A 27,511-nucleotide genomic window follows, 5' to 3' on the forward strand; every position below is an offset into this window, starting at 1 on the left:
ATATACAGTGATTTACCTCTGTCCACACAGAAAGTGTTTGACCCAGTCTTCTTTCTTGATTGTTTGCTCATAACACAGAATGCTATTGTGAGTATAAGCTTTGGGGGCACGTGTGTGGCTCAATCAGTTAAGCGTCCAATTGTTGATTTCAGCTCAGGTCGTGATCTCACGATTTGTGAGATTGAGCCCCATGTTGGGCTCTGTGCTGACAGCGTGGAGCTTGCTTGGGATTCTTTCCCTACCTCTCTCTCTGCCTCTCCCTGACTCTCACATGCCATGTGCTCTCTCTCTCAAAACAAAAAAAAACAAACAAAACAAAAAAAAAAAAAACCTTTGAAGCTATGGACGTCTGGTGTTGAATCTTAGCTCTGTCTCCTAGATTTCTTATGCAATTTTAGGTTTTATAGTCAGATTTGAAGTATTTAATCTCTCTACGCTGCAATTTCTCTATCTGCCAAGTAAAGGTAGTAATTCAACTTACCTCATGGGGGATGAATTGTAAGAGCAAATGAGATGATGGAAAAGTTTAAAACTATCCCTGAAACATGGTAAGCAGAGAAAATATGTTAACTTGTTATCATCGTCTTCCTGTTGGAGAATTTATTAGATTATGTTTTTGGAATCCATTCAGCTTCAGTTTTTGTTTTTGGCACTGACCTATTGGGTGAATATGATTCTTATATTAGGGTCAGCTATATTTTTGTGAACCTTGAAAGTGGTCAGGCTATTGAATAGCATCGATTGTGTTCTCTATTGCGTTCTACAATGGTGTGAATGTTACAGGCTGTGCTCCAAGGGAACTTTATAATTAGTAATGAGTCCCCAGACAATCGCCCCCCCCCCCACCCCGCCCTCGCCGCTTCACAGTCTTGCAGGCTTAGAGACTAAGAAAGCCTAGCTAAGTTTCAGAGGCCTTATTTGCCCATAAGAGTTGACCCTGGATTGGTCTCAGGCTTCCAGCCTGGACAGCTCTTGCAGTGAAAGTTGACTTCCCTGGTCATCAGGTAGAATCTCCATTAGCTGTCAATTCTGAGTAACAACCTTTAAGAACCAAACTAAACCTTTGGGTTGCTGACCTCTCCCTAACATGCTCTGGTATCCCTTGTACACGATCAAAATGTTGTAGCTGTACTTTGCCTTAAGGGGAATTGTATTGTCTATAAGGGACATGGGCCAGTTTCTGCCAATAAACTGTCCAAGCGCATTCTCTCCCTCCCCCTCCCCCTCCCCCTCCCCCTCTCTCCAAAGCATTGTTCATTGTATCTGGTGGGATTTTGTTTCCGGGGAGTAGACACTGGCCTTGTTTCTAATATGAAGTATCAGCTATAGTCCATGGTCTCTATTCCAGAACTCACACTGACCTCTACCTAATGCCTTACTGTCTAGTCATCTGATTTTGAACATTGTTGTTTCCATAGTTTTAACTTCCTGTGTCATTATTTGTTAGTTCCTATCTCTTAAGATGATAGCGTTTTTGAACCACACAGTCGTTAACTTCATGTGTATTTTTTCACACATAGTTATGATTAAAAACTGAAGTGTGAGATGAGAAAACTTCTAGGAAAATGCTTTTATTTTCTGCTTTTATAAATAAAAAGAATGTCTAGTTATTGGGTGCTATCATTGGATACAGCTAGTTTTAGAACAAGGAAAATTCTGAATTGATCTTGTTAACTTTATTGATTTTTTAAATGTTTATTTTTGAGAGAGTAAGCAGGGGAGAGGCAGAGAGAGGGGGACAGAGGATCTGAAGTGTGCTCTGGTGCTTACAGCAGAGACCCCGGTATGGGGCTTGAACTCATGAAGCATGAGATCATGACCTAAGCTGAAGTCAGACGCTTAACTGACTGAGCCATCCAGGTGCCCTCTTTTTTTTTTTTTTTTTTTTTTCCAATCCTTATTCACTTTATTTCGGAAAGTGGTAAAATAGCTGTGGAATACAGACCCTGTGAAGAGATCACAGATGCCAGTACTGAAGACGAGCTACAGGATTTAATTCAAGTATGTGGAGATTAAAGTTCAGGGGTGACATAGCCACTGTAGCCATAATGTAAAGCAACCAGCAGAATTTGGAAGACTTTGGCATTAGCTCTTTGGGAAATGTGAAACTCAGAAACTGCTTTTGACTGCAGGGGATTTCTGGGGCTTTTCCTGAAGTCCTGATCCTTGGCTCTGACCCCTTATTTGAAATTTGGAGTGCAAATTTCATCAGAGCACTCCCACAGTTGTGGACATAGGAGAGGACACAAGCCTTTTAGAGCTCCCCTCAAACAGAATCTCAAGGATTTGGGAACAGAGTAACTATGGCCTTAAAAGTGATTATACTACAGCGTTTGAAACCATTATGTCATTCAAATAGGATGTGTCACCCAGATGTTGGCATCTCATATATATCTTGCATGAATATCTTGCTGAAGAACTTTTCTGTAAATCACTCACGTGGATGCCCTGAATTAGGGATTAAGTTGCCAAAATAATTTCTTTTTTTTTTTTAATATATGAAATTTATTGTCAAATTGGTTTCCATACAACACCCAGTGCTCATTCCAAAAGGTGCCCTCCTCAATACCCATCACCCACCCTCCCCTCCCTCCCACCCCCCATCAACCCTCAGTTTGTTCTCAGTTTTTAACAGTCTCTTATGCTTTGGCTCTCTCCCACTCTAACCTCTTTTTTTTTTTTTTTCCTTCCCCTCCCCCATGGGTTTCTGTTAAGTTTCTCAGGATCCACATAAGAGTGAAATCATATGGTATCTGTCTTTCTCTGTATGGCTTATTTCACTTAGCATCACACTCTCCAGTTCCATCCACGTTGCTACAAAAGGCCATATTTCATTTTTTCTCATTGCCACGTAGTATTCCATTGTGTATATAAACCACAATTTCTTTATCCATTCATCAGTTGATGGACATTTAGGCTCTTTCCATCATTTGGCTATTGTTGAGAGTGCTGCTATAAACATTGGGGTACAAGTGCCCCTATGCATCAGTACTCCTGTATCCCTTGGATAAATTCCTAGCAGTGCTATTGCTGGGTCATAGGGTAGGTCTATTTTTAATTTTCTGAGGAACCTCCACACTGCTTTCCAGAGCGGCTGCACCAATTTGCATTCCCACCAACAGTGCAAGAGGGTTCCCGTTTCTCCACATCCTCTCCAGCATCTATAGTCTCCTGATTTGTTCATTTTGGCCACTCTGACTGGCGTGAGGTGATATCTGAGTGTGGTTTTGATTTGTATTTCCCTGATAAGGAGCGACGTTGAACATCTTTTCATGTGCCTGTTGGCCATCCGGATGTCTTCTTTAGAGAAGTGTCTATTCATGTTTTCTGCCCATTTCTTCACTGGGTTATTTGCTTTTTGGGTGTGGAGTTTGGTGAGCTCTTTATAGATTTTGGATACTAGCCCTTTGTCCGATATGTCATTTGCAAATATCTTTTCCCATTCTGTTGGTTGCCTTTTAGTTTTGTTGGTTGTTTCCTTTGCTGTGCAGAAGCTTTTTATCTTCATAAGGTCCCAGTAATTCACTTTTGCTTTTAATTCCCTTGCCTTTGGGGATGTGTCGAGTAAGAGATTGCTACGGCTGAGGTCAGAGAGGTCTTTTCCTGCTTTCTCCTCTAAGGTTTTGATGGTTTCCTGTCTCCCATTCAGGTCCTTTATCCATTTTGAGTTTATTTTTGTGAATGGTGTGAGAAAGTGGTCTAGTTTCAACCTTCTGCATGTTGCTGTCCAGTTCTCCCAGCACCATTTGTTAAAGAGACTGTCTTTTTTCCATTGGGTGTTCTTTCCTGCTTTGTCAAAGATGAGTTGGCCATACAAAGATTACAGCTTTGTAGTAGAGGCTAAAGTCTGGGATTATGATGCCTCCTGCTTTGGTCTTCTTCTTCAAAATTACTTTGGCTATTTGGGGCCTTTTGTGGTTCCATATGAATTTTAGGATTGCTTGTTCTAGTTTCGAGAAGAATGCTGGTGCAATTTTGATTGGGATTGCATTGAATGTGTAGATAGCTTTGGGTAGTATGGACATTTTGACAATATCCTTCCAATCCATGAGCAGGGAATGTCTTTCCATTTCTTTAAATCTTCTTCAATTACCTTCATAAGTTTCCTATAGTTTTCAGCATACAGATCTTTTACATCTTTGGTTAGATTTATTCCTAGGTATTTTATGCTTCTTGGTGCAGTTGTGAATGGGATCAGTTTCTTTATTTGTCTCTCTGTTGCTTCATTGTTAGTGTATAAGAATGCAACTGATTTCTTGATTTCTGATACATTGATTTTGTATCCTGCAACTTTGCTGAATTCATGTATCAGTTCTAGGAGACTTTTGGTGGAGTCTATCGGATTTTCTTTTGGCTTCCAGTAGCATGATAAATAGTTCTCCATCCCCTCACTCTCAATCTAAAGGTGTCCTCAGGTCTAAAATGAGTCTCTTGTAGACAGCAAATAGATGGGTCTTGTTTTTTTATCCATTCTGATACCCTATGTCTTTTGGTTGGCGCATTTAATCCATTTACATTCAGTGTTATTATAGAAAGATACGGGTTTAGAGTCATTGTGATGTCTGTATGTTTTATGCTTGTAGCGATGTCTCTGGTACTTTGTCTCACAGGGTCCCCCTTAGGATCTCTTGTAGGGCTGGTTTAGTGGTGACAAATTCCTTCAGTTTTTGTTTGTTTGGGAAGACCTTTATCTCTCCTTCTATTCTAAATGACAGACTTGCTGGATAAAGGATTCTCGGCTGCATACTTTTTCTGTTTAGCACACTGAAGATCTCGTGCCAATTCTTTCTGGCCTGCCAAGTTTCAAAAGAGAGATCAGTCACGAGTCTTATAGGTCTCCCTTTATATGTGAGGGCACGTATATGTGAAAGGCTGCTTTCAGAATTTTCTCTTTATCCTTGTATTTTGCCAGTTTCACTATGATATGTCGTGCAGAAGATGGATTCAAGTTACGTCTGACGGGAGATCTCTGTGCCTCTTGGATTTCAATGCCTTTTTCCTTCCCCAGTGCAGGGAAGTTCTCAGCTATAATTTCTTCAAGTACCCTTTCAGCACCTTTCCCTCTCTCTTCCTCCTCTGAGATACCAATTATGCGTATATTATTTCTTTTTAGTGTATCGCTTAGTTCTCTAATTTTCCCCTCATACTCCTGGATTTTTTTATCTCTCTTTCTCTCAGCTTCCTCTTTTTCCATAACTTTATCTTCTAGTTCACCTATTCTCTCCTCTGCCTCTTCAATCCGAGCTGTCGTCGTTTCCATTTTGTTTTGCATTTCGTTTAAAGCGCTTTTCAGCTCCTCGTGACTGTTCCTTAGTCCCTTGATCTCTGTAGCAAGAGATTCTCTGCTGTCCTCTATACTGTTTGCAAGCCCAGCGATTAATTTTATGACTATTATTCTAAATTCACTTTCTGTTATATTATTTAAATCCTTTTTGATCAGTTCATTAGCTGTTGTTATTTCCTGGAGATGCTTCTGAGGGGAATTCTTCCGCTTGGTCATTTTGGGTAGTCCCTGGAGTGGTGAGGACCTGCAGGGCACTTCCCCTGTGCTGTGGTGTATAACTGGAGTTGGTGGGCGGGGCCGCAGTCCGACCTGATGTCTGCCCCCAGCCCACCGCTGGGGCCACAGTCAGACTGGTGTGTGCCTTCTCTTCCCCTCTTAGGGGCGGGATTCACTGTAGGGTGCGTGGCCCATCTGGGCTACTTGCACACTGCCAGGCTTGTGATGCTGGGGATCTGGCGTATTAGCTGGGGTGGGTAGGTAAGGTGCACGGGGGCAGGAGGGGCAGGCTTAGCTCGCTTCTCCTTAGGTGATCCACTTCAGGAGGGGCCCCTCTTCCGTGGGCCTCTCGTCTGCGCTTGGCTCTGGAGACTCCGTTCTGCTATTCCTCTGGTGGTTTTCTGTTTATTTAGGCAGGTGTAGTTGGGATCTAAGTGATTAGGTCCCAAGTTTAAACGTCCAATCTTTCCAAAAAATTGGAAACTGCCCAACAGCAGGAGAAGAGCTTAGACGAGGTTGAGAGTGTGGGGAAAAAGTTCCTGAGAGTGAACAAGGTCATCAAGGGCCCAAAGGGCATACGGAAAAGGCACTTAAAAGAACTGAGACGTCAGAACATCCAGAGGAAACAGAACGCCCAGCCGTCTGTGGAGAACATGGCCAAGGAAAGAAGGCTCAGGAGACCATCCCCAGGGGAGCTTCACGCGGCGCACAGGCCCAGCAAATTAGTGGGCAGCTCCTTCAATACAGAAACTTCCTTCATAGATGAGCACAAGGCAGCGGTCTCTTCTTTCATGAAGCAATACTTTTTGGACAGGCCTTCTGCCACCCCCGCTCCCAAGGAAAGAAGGCTGAGGAGACCATCCCCAGGGAGGCTTCACGTGGCGCACAGGCCCAGCAAATTCGTGGGAAGCTCCTTCAATACAGAGCTTTCGTTCGTAGATGAGCACAAGGCAGCAGTCTCTTCTTTCCTGAAGCAATACTTTTTGGACAGGCCTTGTGCCACCCCCGCTGCCAAGAAAAGAAGGCTCAGGAGACCATCCCCAGGGGAGCTTCATGTGGCGCACAGGCCCAGCAAATTAATGGGAAGCTCCTTCAATACAGAGCCTTCCTTCATAGATGAGCACAAGGCAGCGGTCTCTTCTTTCATGAAGCAATACTCTTTGGACAGGCCTTCTGCCACCCGCGCTCCCAAGAAAAGAAGGCTCAGGACCATCCCCAGGGGAGCTTCACGTGGCACACAGGCCCAGCAAATTTGTGGGAAGCTCCTTCAATACAGAGCCTTCGTTCATAGATGAGCACAAGTCAGCGGTCCATTCTTTCATGAAGCAATACTTTTTGGATAGGCCTTCTGCCACTCCCGCTCCCAAGGAAGGAAGGCTCAGGAGACCATGGCCAGGGGAGCTTCACGTGGCGCACAGGCCCAGCAAATTAGTGGGAAGCTCCTTCAATACAGAGCCTTCGTTCATAGATGAGCACAAGGCAGCGGTCTCTTCTTTCATGATGCAATACTCTTTGGACAGGCCTTCTGCCACCCGCGCTCCCACAGAAGGAAGGCAGGAGACCATCGCCAGGAGAGGTTCACGTGGCGCACAGGCCCAGCAAATTAGTGGGAAGCTCCTTCAATACAGAGCCTTCGTTCGTAGAGGAGCACAAGGCAGCGGTCTCTTCTTTCATGAAACAATACTCCTTGGACAGGCCTTCTGCCACCCCCGCTCCCAAGGAAAGAAGGCTCAGGAGACCATTCCCAGGGGAGCTTCACGTGGCACACAAGCCCAGCAAATTAGTGGGAAGCTCCTTCAATACAGAGTCGTTAAAGAATAGTTAACTTTCATCGTATCTCTGTTTTCTAAAAAAATTTTTCTTTCCCCTTTTTTTTTAGCTCACAAAAGAAGTTCCAGGCTATGGCTATAACAACAAACTCATCTTGGCAATATCTGTGACTGGTAGTAGTTTGTGACGGTTTTGATCATAGTTTTCTGTCTCATTGAGGTAAAGACAACAATTAATTCAGATTCCCAGACTATATTCCTTCTTTATAATAGATTCAGAACCCACAAACTGAAAATCAAAGCCACTTTCCCACCTATCACGACCTGATATCCCTCTTCAGTCTGGAGGAAGGAGATAGGCTTTGTCCTTTCATTGCAAAGTATATTCCAGGGATTTTAAAAGGAACCCCACTGCCGGGAGACATCTGTGGATTGTAACCAAGATAACAAGCCATTAGCTTGTTCTGAGACATTAGGTCTAAGAAGGCCACAGTTGACACGATAGTAAAATTTCTTCAACTCAAAAAAATTATGTCGATTCGATGCACTCACCAGTCATCCTCCTCCTACCACTGATTTCTTTCCTCGTTGGCTAAAATGATGAGAGAGAAATAGTCTTCACCTTCATGGAGCTATCAGTCATCTCGGAAGAAAGGGCATGGCTTAGAGATAAAAGTGTCTCATCTTGTTGATTAATTAGATGTACCTACAGCTCTCTCCTCCACTTCGCAAGGCATTGTGTAGACAGGTTCAGTTAAAACCCTGCAGCTAAAATCCTGCATCAGGCTACTCAAAGCTTGTCATAATTACAGTTGCCTATTCCTGGAGCTTGCCTGTTTACCTTTTATTCAATTATGTATGAATTGAATATATATTCAATATATTTATTCAAATATACATCCTACTCTTGTCCTTGACTTTAAAACAGTGCTGCTGTTTAGGTTTCTGGTAGACACTTTTCTTTTCCTCCTCCCAAGAATTTTTATTAGGAATTATCTGTTGAATGTTATCTGAGACAGTCAGTAAAATGTATTACCAGCTGCACACAAGTTAGGTGTTATTGAAGAGTCAAAGGACTATTAAACAAATTCCTGTCCTAGGAAAAGTTATCATCTCACTGGGTAGAGAAGACCTAAAATGCAAAGGAATGAATAAAGATTTGGAGGGAGTGGTTATTGTGATGGGTAACTGTGATCATGTTCTCTTCCAAAACAGATTCGTTCTCATAGAGCAGCAGCCAAGGAAGGTAAAGAAGGAAGCTCAAGGTAAATATTAGTCTGGCAATCGTTAAAGTAGAATTTTAGAACTAGATTTTCAAACTCATCTATTTCAATCCCCTTGTTTTACAGCCAGGAAATCACCAAAGGCAGAAAGAATACATATTTGGCCTAATGCTTTGCCTGGATCCCGCAAAGTTAGCTGCCCAGCCAAACCCGAGTTAGAATGGGGCTGGCACAGAGCACCTGCTCACTAGACCTTTAAAGAAAGATCGTGGGGGGACGGGGGTGGAAATGTTCAGACCCGTTGCTCTTGGCGGTGGGCATCGGGCCTGGCCACAGACCTTCTCAGAGGCTCTGGAGAAGGGATAGGGAGGGCCAAAAGTCGTGGGGTGAAGGGGCTAGTCTTCAAGCATGATGGAAGGTGGAATACATGAGTCCGTCCTATAGAGTGGGGGGGAGACTTCCTTCTTCCTCCTTCTGGTTTTCGAGGCCCCGCTCTCCATTCCCTTTATCCAGACCCAATAGAATTTGAACTGGGAGAGACCTTAGATAATCATTTATCTCTTCCTTTTATAATAATGAGATGGAGAAGGAGAAAAGGAAGATGTCTTGCCGGACGGTTGTATCACTAGTACCACTAGAACCAGAAAGAAGATGGTTCCTTTCCAGTTGGGCACGTCTCTGACTACACTGTTCTTGGGCTGTGAACTGCATTTTATGTCACAACTCAGTGCACACATACCGTATAGACATAAGTCCCTTCTAAAACAAACTTACCATACACTCTGATTCTTTCTGTTCTGTTTGAGTTTATTATTTATTTGGGGGGGGGTGGAGCAGAGAGGGAGAGAGAGAGAGAGAGAGAGAGAGAGAGAGAATCCCAAGCAGGTTCTACACTATCAGCACAGAGCCAGACACAGGGCTCAATGTCACAATCTGTGAGATCATCACTTGAGGCAAAATCAAGACTTGGGCTGCTCACCTGACTGAGCCACCCAGGTACCCCCTATTCCGTTTGTATGCAAAAAGAGTATTTTGTGTTTTAGCGCTAGCCGTGTGTTTTAAGGTGATTTCACGACCCACTCCCTCATCTGCCTGCAGTGTGACAGTCAGTGAGCTAGATAACTGCTGGTTGGACTCAGGCATTCACTCGGTGCGATTCATCTCGTAAGGTAAAGCAGCTAGGAAAATGGAAAACCTCCCCACCCGCCAGCAAATGATGCCTGGGAGGCTAAGCCTGGCGGGGACGGATGTAAAATGCTTCTGGAGAGAGTTAGGTGCTTCTGCCGTGTGGTCACCCAGTTTGTTGACTGCACAAGGGCACTTGGCCAAGGGCCAGAAGGGGAGCAGGGTGAAAATCCTGCCTATACTTCATGTCAAGTTACATACAAAGGTCTCCCAGGGACACTGTGGGGCCATTATGGACAGACACAGGACAATTCTGAAAGCCCAGCATGTATGGAATTATTTCTGAGATCCCAGGTCTGTGTTGATTTTGCTTGCTAATAAGACTGGAGAAATACATTGTGAGAGGCATGGAAAATGGTACGAATCACTAATTGTCTGTGTGTGTGTTTCCTTCAAGGGGCTGCTTTGGATCTGGGCTGCATAACAGATGCTCAAAGGAAAGTGACATTCAGGTAAATCTGAGGAGGATAAAGTACCGTGGCTGGAGAAGGCAGGGGAAAAGGACCTAACATTGTCCTTTCTGTTTTCTAGGAGGGCTTTTTCTGGAGAAGGCGGCCACTTTGGCTTAGGGACATGTACAGACCTCTCAATGCCACACGCAATAAAAACATGGCACAGAAGCTACACAAGGATTCTTCTCAGGAAGAAGAGATTTTCCACATGGAACTAGGGTACGTGATTGGGGAAGATTTTCTCTAAAATGGGGAAATTATGAAGAGTCGAATTGTTCCTTTCGACAGTCAAAGCCTTGGCATTCTTCTCCTTTTCCCAGGGAGGCTGGCAAAGCCACAGCAGAGAAGGCCACAGATTCCACTACTGAAGAGCTGGGTGACGAGAGTGAGACACTGTGTGAGGTTGTCACAGAGTGAACGCCGTCCTGCCTCAGGCCACCTACAAAGTTTACTTTCCGATACTGGCTTCTCAGCATTGCTTGTAAAATACTTGTTTTTCTCATATTGAAATGTAGAAATCCATGACCAGTTCTAGCCACGTGGTAAGGAACTAAAACGTAAACAGTTCAGAATTTATCTACAGACAACAGGGGCCACGGGCGAGAGAAGCAGGACTGAAGCCAGAGTCCCTCGTGGTAGCCAGGATTTCTGCAAGACACAAATGGGCAAAGTAGGGTGAATGGGGCGTCTTTCCCTCATTTCCCTGATACAGTCAGTCTCTGGAAACCGGACAACGTATCTTCAAGGGGCTTAGACTATTAAGTTCATTCACAGCTTATTCTGGTGCTCTCTCCCCTGGCTCACCAAATACCAGTTATTCACAACGCGCACAACAGCAGAGCTGTTAACTTATGACCTCCCAGACGCTAAGTCGCGCTTGTTGTCGGAACACAGTCCGTCAGGCCCCTCAGCTTTTGCCAGCCACACTCGGGGGCTCTGCTTGGCCGGCCAGCCGCCCCTCCGCCCCGGCTCCCTCCCGCCAGTCCGTGGAGCGCGCACCGCCTCGCAGTCCTTCCTACCCTCTTCCGTGGGCCTCTCGTCTGCGCTTGGCTCCGGAGACTCCGTTCTGCTAATCCTCTGGCGGTTTTCTGGGTTATTTAGGCAGGTGTGGGTGGAATCTAAGTGATCAGCAGGACGCGCGGTGAGCCCAGCGTCCTCCTACGCCGCCATCTTCCCTCTCTCCTCGCCAATATAATTTCTAAAAGAAAATACTCCAGAGTAATTAACAGGCATTATCTACCCAAGGAATGGAACAAATAGGAGGTTCAGGTTCTAAGGAGCTGCCTTGTTTGTGCCATTGGCCCCACGCTAGCTCTTTATTAATTGCACCACCTGGGATGCTGATAGCTGCAGAAAGTAGAAAGTTGGCATTTACTGCATTGGAATATTCCCCACAGGGTTGCCAGTGATTCTCTTATTTATTCCGTTCATTCCTTTCCTACCTATTCAAGGATCTGAACTGTGTTTCTTCACAGAAATTTCCAAGGAAACTCTATTTCTTACATTGATGAAAATGTATGGAAGGGATACCGTTGGGCTGAGAAACTGTGAGTATATTCTCTCCAAATACGAATACAAAAAAAAAAAAAACAAAAAAAAACAAAAACAAAAACAAAAAAACTAACTGCATTCTAAGGTCCTTCTTGGTCCAGAACTTTGAAGTCAGTAGCTCTGAGGAAAGGTGTTTCCCCTTCCATATCCCAACTCAACCTCTACTGATTGCAATTCTGTGTTAATTTTTTTTTTAACGTTTATTTATTTTTGAAACAGAGAGAGACAGAGCATGAACGGGGGAGGGTCAGAGAGAGGGAGACACAGAATCTGAAACAGGCTCCAGGCTCTGAGCTGTCAGCACAGAGCCCGACGCAGGGCTCGAACTCACGGACTGCGAGATCATGACCTGAGCTGAAGTCGGCCGCTTAACCGACTGAGCCACCCAGGCGCCCCATCTGTGTTTATTTTAAAAATTAAATTTGGCAGGTTCCCTTTAAAATTAGAATCAATTTCAACTTATTTTCCATTATACAAGGAATACATGATTATAGTCTCAATATATAAAAATGAAATAACGGGGGGCCTGGGGGGCTTATTCGTTTAAGTGTCCAACTTCGGCTCAGGTCATAATCTCAACGGTTCGTGGGTTCAAGCCCCACGTTGGGCTCTGTGTTGACAGCTCAGAGCCTGGAGCCTGCTTCGGATTCTGTCTCCCTCTCTCTCTGCCCCTCCCCTGCTCATTCATTCCCTCTCTCTCTGTCTCAAAAATAAGTAAACATTAAAAAAAATTTTTTTGATGAAATAACAGATATAGTGAACACCTGCCTTATGTTCTAATCCCCCCACTGCTGGGATAGCCACTACTCTGGATTTAGTATATATCCTTCCAGACCTTTTTCCATGCATTTGCCTACATACATATTTCCAGCAAAATAGGTTTGTTGTGTGATTTTCTTATCTTTTTTTTACAGAAATTGTAACATCCTACAACTCGATTCTTTTGCTTCGTGGTATGTCTTAGACTTTTTTTCTTCCAGTACATAGAGGGTTACCCCATCCATGCAAGCTGCTGCATAATATTCCATAGTATGAGTGTATTACGATTTAATAATTCCCCTCTTGATGGATGTTTAGGCTGTGTCCAGTTTTCTTATTACATGCATTGCTGCATGGACCACCTCATACATGCATCTTTGTGTACGTGGGTGGGTATTTCTGTAGAATAGATCCCTGGAAATGGAATTGTTGGGATGAAGACGATGTCGATATATACAATTTTAATTGCCCTCAAAAAAGTTGTGCCAATTTACACACCAATCCATACACCATGACAGCATTCATTTCCTCCTACCCTCCCACTCTTGGATATTCTCCATTTCTTGGCTGATCTGGTGGGTGAATAAAATGGGTCCCTTCTGAATTTGAATTTTTCTGATTACTTATACATTTAAATATCTCTGTATGTTTCCTGGGCATTTGTGTTTCTTGTCTGAATTTTCTGTCCTTTGCCAATTTTTTTGTTATCTTTTTTTTTTTAATTTTTTTTTTCAACGTTTATTTATTTTTGCGACAGAGAGAGACAGAGCATGAACGGGGGAGGGGCAGAGAGAGAGGGAGACACAGAATCGGAAACAGGCTCCAGGCTCTGAGCCATCAGCCCAGAGCCTGACGCGGGGCTCGAACTCACGGACCGCGAGATCGTGACCTGGCTGAAGTCGGACGCTTAACCGACTGCACCACCCAGGCGCCCCTGTTATCTTTTTTTTTTTTTTTTTAATTGATTTGTAGAAAAAGTCAGTGTAGACACAAGTAATTTTGGAAACAATATTATACTCAAAGTAGTTGACTGGCATTTTTCATGACAGATTGTGTGTCATATCATTAGTTCAACTTGGGTAGATAAGTCATAAATGACTTCTGAATTAATAATAAAAGACATAACAGTCATAGTAATCTAAATGTAGGGATTATGATCCCCCTGAAGTAGATTCCCCCCTGCCCCTTAGTCTGACAACCTTACTGGTAAGGGACAAATGGTAGAATAAGGTAGTTGTTTTCTTATGAATTTTATGAATTTCTTAAATACTATATATAGTTTATATTTTCTCATGATGGTATCTAACTTGGAGATCTTATTTCCCGAACTTGTAAGAAAAATGAAAGTAATTTGGCACAAGAAACAAGAGAGAGTGGAGAGAGTGGGTAGGCTGAGGGACAGGGGTAGGAGAAAAACTTTGAATTGTGTATTATATACCTTTGGAATTCTGAGCCATGCAAATATATATTACCTATTAAAAAAATAAACTGAAATTAAAAAAATATTTTTTGAAAAGCATGTATTTGGTAGTTTATATACTAGAACATGAATCTGGTAAGATTTGATGATTCTTAAAAAATTTTTAAATGTTTATTTATTTTTGAGAGAGAGAGAGAGAGAGCTAGCGAGCAGGGAAGGGGCAGAGAGAGAGGGAGACACAGAGTCCAAAGCAGGCTCTGAGCCACCCAGGTGCCCCAAGATTTGATGATTTCTAATTCAGCTTGAGGGTTATGCCTTGTAAGACAGAAGTTTTTAACTATGGGTCAATAGTCCCCTGGGGCAGGATTTTTAACCTTTTTTTCTATATATCAATTTTTAAAAAAAAATTTTTTTTAACATTTATTTATTGCTGAGAGACAGAGCATGAACAGGGGAGGGGCAGAAAGAGAGGGAGACACAGAATTGGAAGCAGGCTCCAGGCTCTGATCTGTCAGCAGAGAGCCCAATGTGGGGCTCGAACCCACGAACCGTGAGATCATGACCTGAGCTGAAGTTGGACACTTAACAGACTGAGCCACCCAGGCACCCTTCTATATATCGGTTGATGATCTGCAGAAGCTTATGTTCTTGAGATAATGTTTTCAAATGTATAATAAGTTAAAATATATAGGAAAAGGAAATTATGTGGAAATAGAGTTTTCAAAAATTTTTTAAAAAGATTAGTGATATAGCAATAAATCTGCTTCTGTTAGAATATTAAATAACAAAATATAATGGTAGGCCTACTAACTATTATAACTTCAAGGTACTGATGAAAATAAATGATATTTTGAGATATCCACGCCAAATATGTGATATGAAAATATCTGATTTCTGCTGGGGACCAAATTAACTATACTAATCTGTGGTTTGTTGCCTACATTCATAATGGAAGGAAATGCTAATTCTAGTTAGAGGTTTGTGAAAATAGAGATGTGATTTTATTTTCCATCCAAGTTTGGCACCCACAAATTCAGTCCATTCTATTCACGGACGTGAGCCCTAAAGGGATGGTCTGCAAATTGAAATTGCATGCACACCTTTGCACGTATTCAAGAAAGTGCAGTTTTCTAGGGAAAGGGTCCATTCCATAGCTTTTATGAAATTCTCAAAAGGTTCTTGTCTCAAAATATTGAGTCACAAATTGGGGTGGAGGTGGAGAAAGACATGTGTTTTCCTGTGAAGTTGTACTTATTCTCATAAATGATGATAAATGAATGATTTGTTTTAATTAAAAGTAGTATATTTGCAAATTGATACCTGTCACTTTCTGAATTCATTCAACAAATATTTATGGAGCATCTCCTATGTCCCAGGAACTGTTTTACATGCCATTGATATAAGCTCAAGAACAAAACTGACCAAATATCCCACTTGTCAAGGGGTTTACAAATATATAATATAAAAACAAATATGTAAATATAATAAATACATATAATTTCAAGTATTGGTAAGAAATCAGTGGCCAGATCTCTCAAGTTTTCTAATTTATTTTTTTTTAATTTTTTTAACGTTTTATTTTTCTTTTTGAGACAGAGAGAGACAGAGCATGAATGGGGGAGGGGCAGAGAGAGAGGGAGACACAGAATTGGAAGCAGGCTCCAGGCTCTGAGCCATCAGCCCAGAGCCTGACGCGGGGCTCGAACTCACGGGCCGCGAGATCATGACCTAAGCTGAAGTCGGCCGCTTGACCGACTGAGCCACCCAGGCGCCCCTCAAGTTTTCTAATTTATTCAACGACCATTTCTGCTGCTCATAGACTGAGTTTTTTACTAATGATAATACTTTTCATTCATATAATCTTGAGTTGGTTCTTTTTATTAGATGTACTGTTTACCTCTATCTGAGGATATATTAATGATGCTATTCCAAATTTTTTATAGTGTTTATTTTTGAGAGAGAGAGAGAGTGAGAGACAGAGTGCAAGTTGGGGAGGGGCAGAGAGAGAGGGAGACACAGAATCTGAAGCAGGCTCCAGGCTCTGAGCTTCAGCCCAGAGCCCAGTGCAGGGCTTGAGCCCATGGACTGCAACCTGAGCCGAAGTCGGATGCTTAACCGACTGAGCCACGCAGGTGCCCCATTAATGTTGGTATTCTCAAATCCTTTTGTGTTTTCTCTGTTAACTGTGTCATTGACTATAAGCTGTTATATTTGTTTTTTATTTTCTGTCCTGAATGGAATTGGCTTTCTCACTCCACATGGTCATTCCTGAGTGCAATTTATCTTTGTAGTTGAGATTTGACTTGCTTCTGTTTTCTGGTCCTAAGGAAGAGGTGAAATGAACCACGGGGCTTGTTATTGGTGACAGGTCCCCCTGAGAGTTAAAGAAGAGGTGGGAGGTGACTTCTAATGGCTAGTCAGAGTGTAGACCCTTCCTCCAGGGTTCTGGGACCCTGCCCCCTTCTAACACCAATGGCTCCTGCCTGGAAGAAAACACCCTTTGCTGCCAGATCCCAGGAGGAAGGATGTGGGGTTGATGTGCTGTCCTTGGTCCTACTGCAGTATCCCAGCTAATCACCCTGTAGGTGGCTCCAAGGCATTTCTGGTGGGGAGTGTTTGTAGAGCTACTCCCTTGGCTTTGAGCTAAGGTTGTGGATTTTCTAATTGTATCTTTTCTAATCATTCTTAGGGACTTTGGTGGAGTTTGGAGTTTGGTAGAGACCTGGCATGTTTCAATCTGCCAGCTTGAAATAGCACAACCTCTTAGGAAGGCAATTTTGTACCCCTGTTAAATCCTGGAGAAACTTAGGCAAATGTGTACTAGGATATAAACAGAAAAATGTTCAAAGCAGCACTGTTTATAATAACTAAAAATTAGAAAAATCTAGTATCCACCAACAGTAGAAAGAACAAATAGCGTTACACGGGTATTTACTCTATACATATTAAACTGAGCATTTATGTTATGTGCATTTTATGCACATTTTTAGTTCTCACAGATACTTTTTGGTTGGGGAAAAAAATTAGATGGCTTTACTCGTAGCACTGATATGGTTATAAATAGGGCTTCCACAATAAAATTTGGGAAAAGAGAGGAGGAAGTGGCAGTTCTGTCCATGTTTTTGCCACTCAGGGCTGGATTCTAACAGAGATTTTGTGATCCAGAGAGTAGGCATTAAATGTACATTTTGGTGTGAAGAGTGGATAGGGGTGTGTGTGTGTGTGTGTGTGTGTGTGTGTGTGTGTGTGAGAGAGAGAGAGAGAGAGAGAGAGGGAAAGGAGTATGTGAGAAGAAAAGATATGAATCAAACAGCAGAGGTCGCCATCCCTACATTAAATAAGAATTAGTGTATTTGGTGGCACCATTACCCAGGTTTCTCTCACATCTAGCGGTCCTGTGTAGCAAATTGTTGTAGTTATTTTGCATTTTGACACAGAAATGACCTTTTCATTTTGCAGAATTCTCAGTGAAAATTATCTGACCGAATTACATAAAGACACATTTGAAGACCTGCTATCCCTCCAGTATTTGTAAGTTAATCAGTTCATCATTTATTATGAGTTTTTAGTTATATTATTTATTAAAAAATACAGGGTTCAAGTTAGATAATTGCAACAATTTCTTCTAACAGTAGAATTCTATAATTCTCTCTATTAAATTCTATAACTCTGTAAGTCTGTGGGGACCCAGCCCATCTCTAGCATTAAATACCTCCTATGCATTTTCAACTTTTTAATTTTAAATTTTTTTTTTCAATGTTTATTTATTTTTGGGACAGAGAGAGACAGAGCATGAACGGGGGAGGGGCAGAGAGAGAGGGAGACACAGAATCCGAAACAGGCTCCAGGCTCCGAGCCATCAGCCCAGAGCCTGACGCGGGGCTCGAACTCACGGACAGCGAGATCGTGACCTGGCTGAAGTCGGACGCTTAACCGACTGCGCCACCCAGGCGCCCCTCAACTTTTTAATTTTATAGACAAGATCTAGGAAAAAGCCCTTCAGTTGTAGAGGAAAAGGGGTAATGAGGTCTGAGCAATTATGGACACCCATATGAACCTTGTTATGTAAGTGTTCATATACCATCTGCCTTTATTTATATTTATTATTTATGGCCCATGGATCAAATCCTGTGTATGGTCTGTCTTGATACAACCTATGAGTTCAGAATGATTTTCATGTTCTTAAAAGGCTGTAAAAGAGAAAAGAAGAGAAAGAAACAGAATATGTGACAGAGACCATATATGGCCTGCAAAGCCTAAAATATTTACTGTGTGGCCTTTACAGAAAAGGTTTGAAACAGTTGGCTTGGTGAAATGAGAGGAATTGAAGTTAACCTCAAATTGTCACCTACAAGACAAGAAAATATAGAACACTTACATTAATTTGAATGCCATTAACCCAGAATTTTTAAATAATTTAATCTAAATGAAATATTTAAATATGAAATATTTAAGCAGGTGAATTATGTAAGCAGTATTACCAAGTACATATTAAATTATCAAGAGAACAGATTAGGGATTTCAGTGTGGGAAATTTTATTAGTTTATTTTTTTATTATTATTTTTTATGTAATTTATTGTTAAGTTAGCTAACATACAGTGTGCTCTTGGCTTCAGGAGCAGATTCCTGTGATCAGTGTGGAAATTCTTATGCCACCATAAAAATAGATGTTTAAAATGATGGTTAAGGGGTTGGGGCTCCTGGGTGGCTCAGTTGGTTGGGCGTCTGACTTTGACTCAGGTCGTGATCTCACAGTTTGTGGGTTCGAGCCCCGTGTCGGGCTCTGTGCTGATAGCTCAGAGCCCGGAGCCGGTTTCAGATTCTGTCTCCCTCTCTCTCTGCCCCTCCCCCACTCATGCTCTGTCTCTGTCTCTCTCAAAAATAAATAAACATTAAAAAAATGATGGCTAAACGGCATGTGGCTGTCTCAGTCATTAGAGTCTGCAACTCTTGATCTCGAGGTTGTAGGTTAGAGCCCCATGTTAGGTATAGATATTACTTAAAAAAAATGAACTCTTTAAAAATATAATGATGGTTAAGTGGTATAGTTAGAAATGTTTACACTAAACGAACATCAGAAATGCCTCTAACTTCGCTAATTACAGAATAAACATCTCTCCAGCCTCATTGTCAAGGAAGAAATGTTTGCATAGATCTCTGTACATTAGACATACAGAGATACTAATGTTCTTTGCTATGGAGGTTCAGTGTTTATTCTTTGCCCATGCCATCCAAAGCTGTGTATTTCATTAATCCTTTTTTTAAAAAATTTTTAATGTTTATTTATTTTTGAGAGAGAGAGAGAGACAGAGTATGAGCAGGGTAGGCACAGAGAGAGAGGGAGACACAGAATCCGAAGCGGGCTTCAGTCTCTGAGCTGTTGGCCCAGAACCCGATGCGGGGCTCGAATTCATGAGCAGTGAGATCATGACCTGAACCAAACGAAGTCAGATGCTCAATCGACTAAGCCATCCAGGCGCCCCTCATTAATCCTTATTAATGATGTGCTTTAGAAAATAGATTCTTCTTGCAAATGTGGAAGGCTTAAGGGTAGTGAGTAAAAAGAATCTCATATGACACTAAAAATAGTCCTTCAAATTCTCAAACGTTCCAAGTCTTAGGGGACAACCACTTTGTATTGGTCTTCTTGGCTACCTCTGCCATCTGGGCTCCAAACGTTACAAACACAGTTTGGAGGAAAACAAAAGAGACAAACTGCGCAATGGATTGGGCCTTTCATTATTTCTACTATGAGGTACTTTGTAAGCCAATTATTTCATGTTAGGTGAAGTGTTCTCATTCATTCCTTCATTCAAAAAAAATGTGAATCAAAACCTAAAAAAGAATGTGACGGGCCCTATGCCCAGTACCATAGGCACGCAGATGGTTAAGACAGGCTTCCCACCCTTGTAGGAACTCATGATTTCACAGGGAAAATAAACAGAAGCTTAAACCATAACGCATAAGCACTAAATGGATGATGAAGCACTGACAGAGTGCAGAAGCGGGAGCCACAAAGTCATAAAACCACATTTCTTTTCAGTCATTTTGCTCCTTCTACTCACTACCCAGCTGTTAATTTATTTTATAAATATTTGAGTTTGTTCTTTGTCCATGCATCAGTTTTAAACACAGTAGACAACGCAGATGAGCAAGACTAGTCCATACTTTCATGGAGTTTATGCCCAGAGGAAATGGAATGCCAGAATAACTATATTGAGAAGAAATTGGGGCACCTGACCGGCTGAGACAGTAGAGCATGCGACTCTTGATCTCAGGGTCGTGAGTTCAAGCCCCAGGTTGGGCGTGGAGTCTACTTTAAAAAATTCAAAGAAGGAGAAGAAGGAGGAGGAGGAGAGGGGGAGGGGAAGAAATGGATTTGGGCAATGAGAAGTATAAGTTGTTTTTGGAACATAGAAGAGGGGGGAAGACTTCAAGTTGGATCAGGGAAGTTACTAGAGAAATGCTGTTTGAACAGAACCTTGAATGGCTATGACGTGTCATCGGATAGACATCTTGGGAAGAATATGCTTGCAAAATAGAGTGAGTGAAAGGCAAAATGCAGGAGAAATTTCTTTGGTATCTGTAGAGTAGGAAACTAGAGCCAGATTTAGGATTTTGAAGGCCTTGGATAATATGCCAAGCTACCGTGTTATCACAGCAGTGCTCTAGGACAAACTTTAGACTGCACCAGGGTCACTTGGAGGCCTTGTCAGAACACAGGTTCCACCTCCACAGTTCCTGATTCACTCAGTCCAGAGTAGAGCTGAGAATTTGCATCTTGAGTAAGTTCCCAAGTGACTCTGATATTTGAGAACCACTCCTGGAGAATTAATCTGGTGACTGTGTGCAGTATAGATTAGAATGGGAGAGACCAGAGATGACAATGCCAATCAGAAGATGGTGGTACCCATGTAGGTGGAAAGTGAGGGACTCAGCTGAAGTCAATGGAAATAAGAGGGTCAACTATAATCAAGAATGGGTGTTTCCAAATAAAAATCCAGTACCATGTTGTTTTTTTTGTTGGCCCCACTTGCAACTGAAGCAGTTGATAAATTCATAGAGCGTTTAGGCAATGTACAACCAAAAATAAATTTCTATTAATATGATAATATAATTCTGAGTTCGTTCAAAGTTAGGTATTGATTAGAGGAGTAACTTCTTTTCAAGTTAAATGAAAAGGTATCTTTTATCTCTTCTGGTATTGACTTGGTGTCGAGAAATACAACGAAACCAGGAAGGTGTGCTAATGTGAGAATATCCCTTTTAATATTAGAAATTATATGTGGAGATCACAACTTTGAGCTCATAATTTAGAAATTGATGAGGCCACAAAAAGTCATTTAATCAGTTCTTCTGCTCTCAGGAAAGATTACTTCCAAGATCTATCAAGATCTATAGTTGTATGTTTTATGTATGAAGATCACAAAGGTGAGACTCTTAAGAAAGGTGAGGGCAGGGTTAGGGGCTCTGGAAGGTTCAAATAACAATTCCTAATACTCAGAGTTTAGCCAAAAGCTACTTATTCAATACTATCATCCTACTAATTAGATAGCTTAGAGCTAATTGAGGCAATATTTTCCTTTTCCTTTTCCTAGAGATTTATCCTGCAATAAAATACAATCTATTGAAAGACGTATATTTGAATCCCTACCTTTTTTGCAGTTTATGTAAGTTACAAATATAATTTCATTGTATTTGGAATTTTTATTAAACTTAATTGTAAACCTCTTTGTTATTCATTTTGAATGAATGAAACTTTATTAGTCGAAAGCTACTAAAATTATGTAGCAAATCTTTTTTGTCTGTGGCAAAGTTTGGTGTGAGAGTTATTATAGAGATCAGAGTGAATCGTTCTAGAGCAGCAGTTCTCTGCCAGGGTGCTTTTGCGTCCAGGTGACACTTGGTAGTGTCTAGAGACATTTTTGATTGTCAGACTGTAGATGTGCTGCTGGCATCTAGTGGGTGGAGGCCAGGGCTGCTGTCACACCCTACAGTTCACAGGGCAGCACCCCCCCCCCCCATAACAAAGATTATCCAACCATAAATCTCAACAGTGCTAAAGTTGTGAAACATTTTTCTAGAGAAATAAACTTACTTCTCTAGAAAAAAATACTTAACACAAGTATTTATTGAGCATTTACTGATTTGTATCTAATGCACCACATGTATAAACATGAAAGTATAAATCTTTCATGCAAATATTTTTTTAAAAAGGCAAGCATCTTTCATAGTGAGATTTCTTTAGTGTATGGAGATTGTATTGTGGTTATGTTTCGTTATCTATAAATTAGAATCACTGCCAAAGGATAAATATTCTGAAAATATCTTGTTTTTCTTCTTCGTTTGTGTCTTGTTTTTTTTTGTTGTTGTTGTTTTTTTTTTTTTTTTTTTTTTTTTTTTTTTTTTTGGTGTGTGTAGAAATCTTGGTTGCAATTTACTCACCAAACTGAACTTTGGAACATTTCAGGCCTGGCATGGAATGCAGTTTTTACACAAGCTGTAAGTGAAACAGAAAATGAATACATGTAAAAAAAAAAACCAAAAAAAACTACATGTAAAAATATCATACAGTGATTGGTTAGGTGTGTGTTAATAAACCCAGTATGAATTCTGGAAAGTAGGTCTTAAAATCCATTTTTTTTTTCAAATGAGGAAACTAAGGTACAAAGAGGCCAAGAGACTTGTCTTAACTCCTAAATGGCACTCTCTGCCCTCCCTCGTACCCAGCTTTGTGTGGGCAGTGAAGGCCCCAAGCAAGTAACACCCAAGTCAGTATTATCATGGGAATTCGTGACAGTGATGCTTCCCCAAGGTGTGCGTGGTCCTTGAAATCCACTTCTGAATTTAACTTTGATTCTGGCTCACGTGCAAGTTTCCTGTGCAAAAGAGAACTGCGAAGAACTAAGTTTAGCACAGAGTTCTCCAGGCAGCAAAAGGTGTGGGTGCTTCCTCAGCCATCAGGAAAGCAGCAAGAACTCCTGAACACCTGCCACAGGGCACTGCTCTCCATGTGCTTTCTTTCCTGACCACTCTTCAGTTAAGAAGTGTGTGACTCCCTTTCAGCAGGGACATTCTGTGATTTCTCTGTCAAAAAGCAAATCATACTGGGCATGTTCAGTGGCCTGAGGGGGATGTTGAGACTCAAGGTTGAAGACCCTCCACTAAAGCAGACGCTGGAAAAGACTGGCTCACTGTCTTGTGGTTCAGAAATCCGATTTCACAGCTTATCTTCCGTTAGATGAAAGTGTTTACGGTGTGTCTGGAGCTGGAGTAAGTTCCTGCGGGTGCCCAAGAGCAGGGGCCTCCTCTCTCATTAATTTGCTGATGCCTAACTTGGGGAAAGAATACTGAGGGTCAGTTTTTTGTTTTGCCAGCATGCCAGAGAACGGGCTCATTGAGTTTCTCCACCAAGAGGTTTTAGTGGTGTCAATATAATGTCTTAAAAGTCACCACCTCTACTAAGCATCTTATAACACCAAGAGTCTCTTCTAAGAATCTGAATTTCATAGTTATGTAGGCAATACAGGACAAAATAGGGTGGAATCCGTTGATAACAATGAATGAATTCATTGAAAAACAATCCGTGCCACGCGCACTCTATGTCGACAATGTACTAAGTACCGGGGGTACAAAGAATATACAGGGACTGTCCCCAAGAATCTTTCATACTGGAAAAAGGAGAAAAAGATGGCCTTTTTCTTGTAATTTACTAAGATATTTGTAAACTGATGGAAACCCCTGTCTTGCCCGACTGAGATCTCTATCAGTTAACCATTTGTTTTCTTTCCTTTCCTTTGTCCTCCAGCAGCCAGAATGACACATATCCCACCTGGGGTGGGGGCATGTGCTAACTTGTATTTTGCCCTCAACTTGCCCCATGCTCCCTCATCAATCTTACATGACAGAGAAAGGTAATTAAAGAACCAGAGCTAGCTGGTATTGAGAATAAATTAATACTCATGCCATGTGTGTTATGCCCAGAATTCGTGATCCCCAAATACCGCCAGGGAGCCGAGTCCGATGTAAAAGCAAAAGAGCCTTTATTCGAGCTAGCTCGAGCTCAATCCCCTACCTGCACTGACACAGCGGTGAGATACCCGGGAGAGAGAGCCAGTTTCAAAAGGACAAAGGTTTTACTGGTGCCTAGTGGCAGTTGGTGAGGTAATGGCTGCGGCCTCAGCTGATTGGCTGGGGAAGGGTCCTGGGGAAGAGTCCTGTTAGGCAGTTGGGGGGGGGGGGTTACTCAAGGGGAGGAGGTGTGGTCAAGTTGAAGGACACAGAACAAGATGGAGTCGGCCGGTGTAGGCCAGCCCTTTCAATGTGGTTTGAATAGAGCTGTACTACTAAAACGAATTCACAGTTAACTTCCAAAACATTATCACAGTACAGTAAGTGTGTATTGGAGGTTGAGCTCCTTGTTTTGGGCCAAACTTTTCTTTTCTTTTTTCTTTTTAACGTTTATTTATTTATTCTGAGAGAAAGAGAGCGTGCGCAGGGGAGATGCCATCCCGTGAATTCAGTCACGTTATTACCTATGTGACTTATTACTGGGGTGTTTATAAGTTGAAACAGTATTTTCTCCAGCATTAAATAAGTTTGTAAACCTTTTGGGCCCCAGCTGAGGTGGATTTATCTTGAACTGACTGAAGCTTAAACTTCAGGTCTCCTCACTTACATAGGCCCCTTCCAAAGTCTTGGGAGGGACCCTCGCAATTCCTGTACGCATAATTTTGCATGTTTTGATGAGGCAGGATTTCCCAAAGTAGATGAGGTTCAGACCCTACAAGGCCTTGATTCACCCCTGGGTTTCAGGTAATTATATCTCAGTAAGTTTTTTGAATGAAGCCTCTTAAGTTATTGATAAACACTGAGTGAACACGTTAGCGGTGTGGTAAAGTCTATTTTGAATCTGAAATCCACCTCAAAGCCATGCCAAGAGTTTATTAATAAGGTACCACTTTTTGAATGGTAGTAATAATCCTGTTTCTTTCAGATGAAATCAGGAATGAAATATATTATGGAAAACCAACAGTGGTTGATAATCCTAAATGTTAAGTATAGTTTTTTTTTTTTTCCTGACTTTAAAGTGCTTCTCCTTCATTCACCTACACAGGTCCAGACTGGTGGCTTATTTTAAAAAATTCACTTCATTGGTTCTAACAGTACGAGCTCCATGATTTTAGAAGCTGAAGGACTCTACGATGTAGAAAGGCTGTACCTTATCGGGATAGAGCACATTCACATGCTGGCTCGTCTGTGGCGCATCCGTATTGTGCCAAGAACATAAGCTCTAAGGGAGAATAAGGAAAATCTAAGCCTTACCCCTGTTGAATTATTGTTGAGAATATCATTGAGGTAGGTGTGGCAACCCTCTGAAGGCAAACTCGAGCCCCAGTCACAGACACGCCCTAACGCTCCCCCAGTCAACCGGCATCTGCTTCCTTTTAGACAGCTGTGTGCCCACAAAAGTTGACACACTTCAGGATATTGTCATCGCTTTTTGGTATGTACTGGAAATCCTGGCAGCTTCTTCTCAGATTCAGAAAGGCATAAACGTTAAGGATGAAGATAACAACTCAGGGCTGTCCTTTTGGGGTGATTTAGGGTAACTTTTATTGGTAGTTCAAAAGCTTTGCCATAGTCATACCCAACTATTACTTTTCTTCTCCCAGCTGCATCTGAGTCTTCCCACGTATATACCAAGGCATCTTCTTTCTCTGGGAAGCATGGTAGTTGCTCCTCCGCCCCATATCATTTCTTTAATACCGACCTCTATTAGGTATTTACTGCGCTCCAGCACTATGCTAAGACCTTTCGCTTGTGCTGCAAGTAAGACAATGTGTCTTAAACTCTTAGAATAGAGCCTGGCACGTGGGAAGTGCTCCGGACGTGGCCCCTCACACGGCACTTCATTTTCGTCTTTCCAGCAACTCTTGTGACACAGGTAGTATTATCCTCATTTTGGGGATGAGGAAGTTGAAACTCAGAGACATCGGGTGACTTGCCTAGGTTCACACTGTCAATAAGTGACAGAACCACTTCAGAAGCTTCGCGAGTAATACAATTCCGCATTCCCTGGCACTAGGTAGGACCTGAATGACAACTGGCCTTTTGGGCGTCGTCCCTTGGAGTCAGCTTCTCACTGGAATAGGACCTTTCGAGCAGGGAGCTCCTTTTCCCTATGCTTCTGGAGTTCCTGGCCATGCCACCTATGGGCATCCCCAGGCTTCCTGCTCACCGCCTGGTGCAACTATCACATCGTCACTGCTAGGCACCCACTCTGTGCCCAGCCTTATGCTAGGTGCTTTGCACATGCTCTTTCCTTTAATCCTCAAGTTGCCTTATGAGGTAAATGCTGCTAAAAAGACTCGGAGACGTTCGTTACTTAAGTCCCTTCACCAGGAAGTGACAGCCAGAATTCAGACCTAGGTCTGCCTGATTCCAGGGCCCTTGCTTCTTGGGCTGGTCCTCACTGCCAGAAACTCCTCTTCAAGGCTATTCTCAGAACTTTAATTAAAACATAGGCTCACCATTTCAGATTCTTTAGGCTTCGCCCCTCCCCCCGCCCAACCCCTGAGAAAGGATTTACGTGATGCCCTTAGATGTCTTGCATTGAGGAGCTTCCCATGGGGAGTCACGTTCTCATGGCTCATGGACCTATGTAGATGAATAAAGGAAAGGGGTTATTCTATCCCCAGGTACTTCAAACAGACTGGAATAGGGTCTAGATCACTCCACTTATCTCTTCAACTGCTTTCCTCCAACGAGCCAGTTTTCCCTCCATGCCTTGGGATTCCAGCGTAGAGAGTTTGGAGTTTGTCCTATTTGAAATTTATTTTCACTGCCTGCTTTGGACATTTTTTCAGCTAAAGCTGTTAGGATTTCAGTACATTCAGGACAGTGGTGACAAGCTTCAGTCCTCAAGTCTTCTCTGTCTCCTCAGTTAATAGAAAGGAAACGTAGCCCATCTGTCTGGACCTCTGTAGAAGAATTTGGAGGAAAAAAAAATAACACGTAAGAAATGTTCCCTTATTTTGTGAGCTACCTTTAGTCTGTCCCGTTGCTCTGCAACAGAAAGCTTTTGCAAAAATACTTGAGTTTTCCTCTTCAAATAAGATACAGTTTTTTAAAAAACAAAAGAATATCTAGAACAGTATTTCTTCAACTTTGATTATGAGACAGTCTTTGACGATAACTGTTGTTATGTTTGACTCCCATAAAGATAAGCCCACGAATATCCAAAAGCCAATAGACTGAGTCAGCACACCTTTTATCTGTAAGATGAGGGAATTGAACGGAAATGGAGATGATCTCTAGTGCAATGTCCACCGTTCGTTCGTATCGCAGTCTGTGGAAAAACAATTGCTGTCGGTCCAGCAGAGGTAACCTGTCGGGTCAGTTCTCATTCTCCCCTTGGCTCAGGCACAATAGCTCCATGAAGAAAAGGCGGCACTAAAGACAGGAGGAAATAGGATAATTTGGAGTGGCCTGTATTTTGTTTTCACTACAGATAAACACGGGGCATTCATCTCAGCAGGAGGGCTGCCTGGGTAAGAGGAAGCACTGAGCCGATGGGTATAAGGCCATGGGTGAGCTACCAGGAAAGAGGGGGGGACAGTGGGGGTAGAGCACTGAGATAGTTGGGGGG

The 27,511-nt window shown here is 42.2% G+C and overlaps 2 protein-coding genes and 1 long non-coding RNA gene across 3 annotated transcripts in view; all 3 read left to right on the forward strand.

Moving 5' to 3' along the window:
• The window catches only part of LOC147574432 (uncharacterized), a 299,824-nt gene that overhangs the window by 46,516 nt on the left and 225,797 nt on the right, over nucleotides 1–27,511 (forward strand). The window lies entirely within an intron of this gene.
• The window catches only part of LOC147574434 (uncharacterized), a 51,639-nt gene that overhangs the window by 1,083 nt on the left and 23,045 nt on the right, over nucleotides 1–27,511 (forward strand). The window contains exons 2-5 of the mRNA XM_086685525.1: nucleotides 11,605–11,676; nucleotides 17,319–17,390; nucleotides 21,459–21,530; nucleotides 22,282–22,362. Of these exons, the coding sequence (XP_086541651.1) occupies nucleotides 11,605–11,676; nucleotides 17,319–17,390; nucleotides 21,459–21,530; nucleotides 22,282–22,362 (297 nt within the window). The remainder of the gene's footprint in view (nucleotides 1–11,604; nucleotides 11,677–17,318; nucleotides 17,391–21,458; nucleotides 21,531–22,281; nucleotides 22,363–27,511) is intronic.
• LOC147574435 (uncharacterized) lies at nucleotides 1,915–11,558 on the forward strand. The gene is made up of 7 exons (XR_015243652.1): nucleotides 1,915–2,001; nucleotides 7,380–7,489; nucleotides 8,485–8,534; nucleotides 10,075–10,129; nucleotides 10,209–10,348; nucleotides 10,450–10,610; nucleotides 10,713–11,558. It is a non-coding gene; the product is annotated as an uncharacterized LOC147574435 (long non-coding RNA).

The sequence above is a fragment of the Puma concolor genome, chromosome E1 (genome assembly GCF_028749965.1).
Source record: "Puma concolor isolate L17-30 chromosome E1, mPumCon1.1.hap2, whole genome shotgun sequence".
Lineage (NCBI taxonomy): Eukaryota > Metazoa > Chordata > Mammalia > Carnivora > Felidae > Puma > Puma concolor.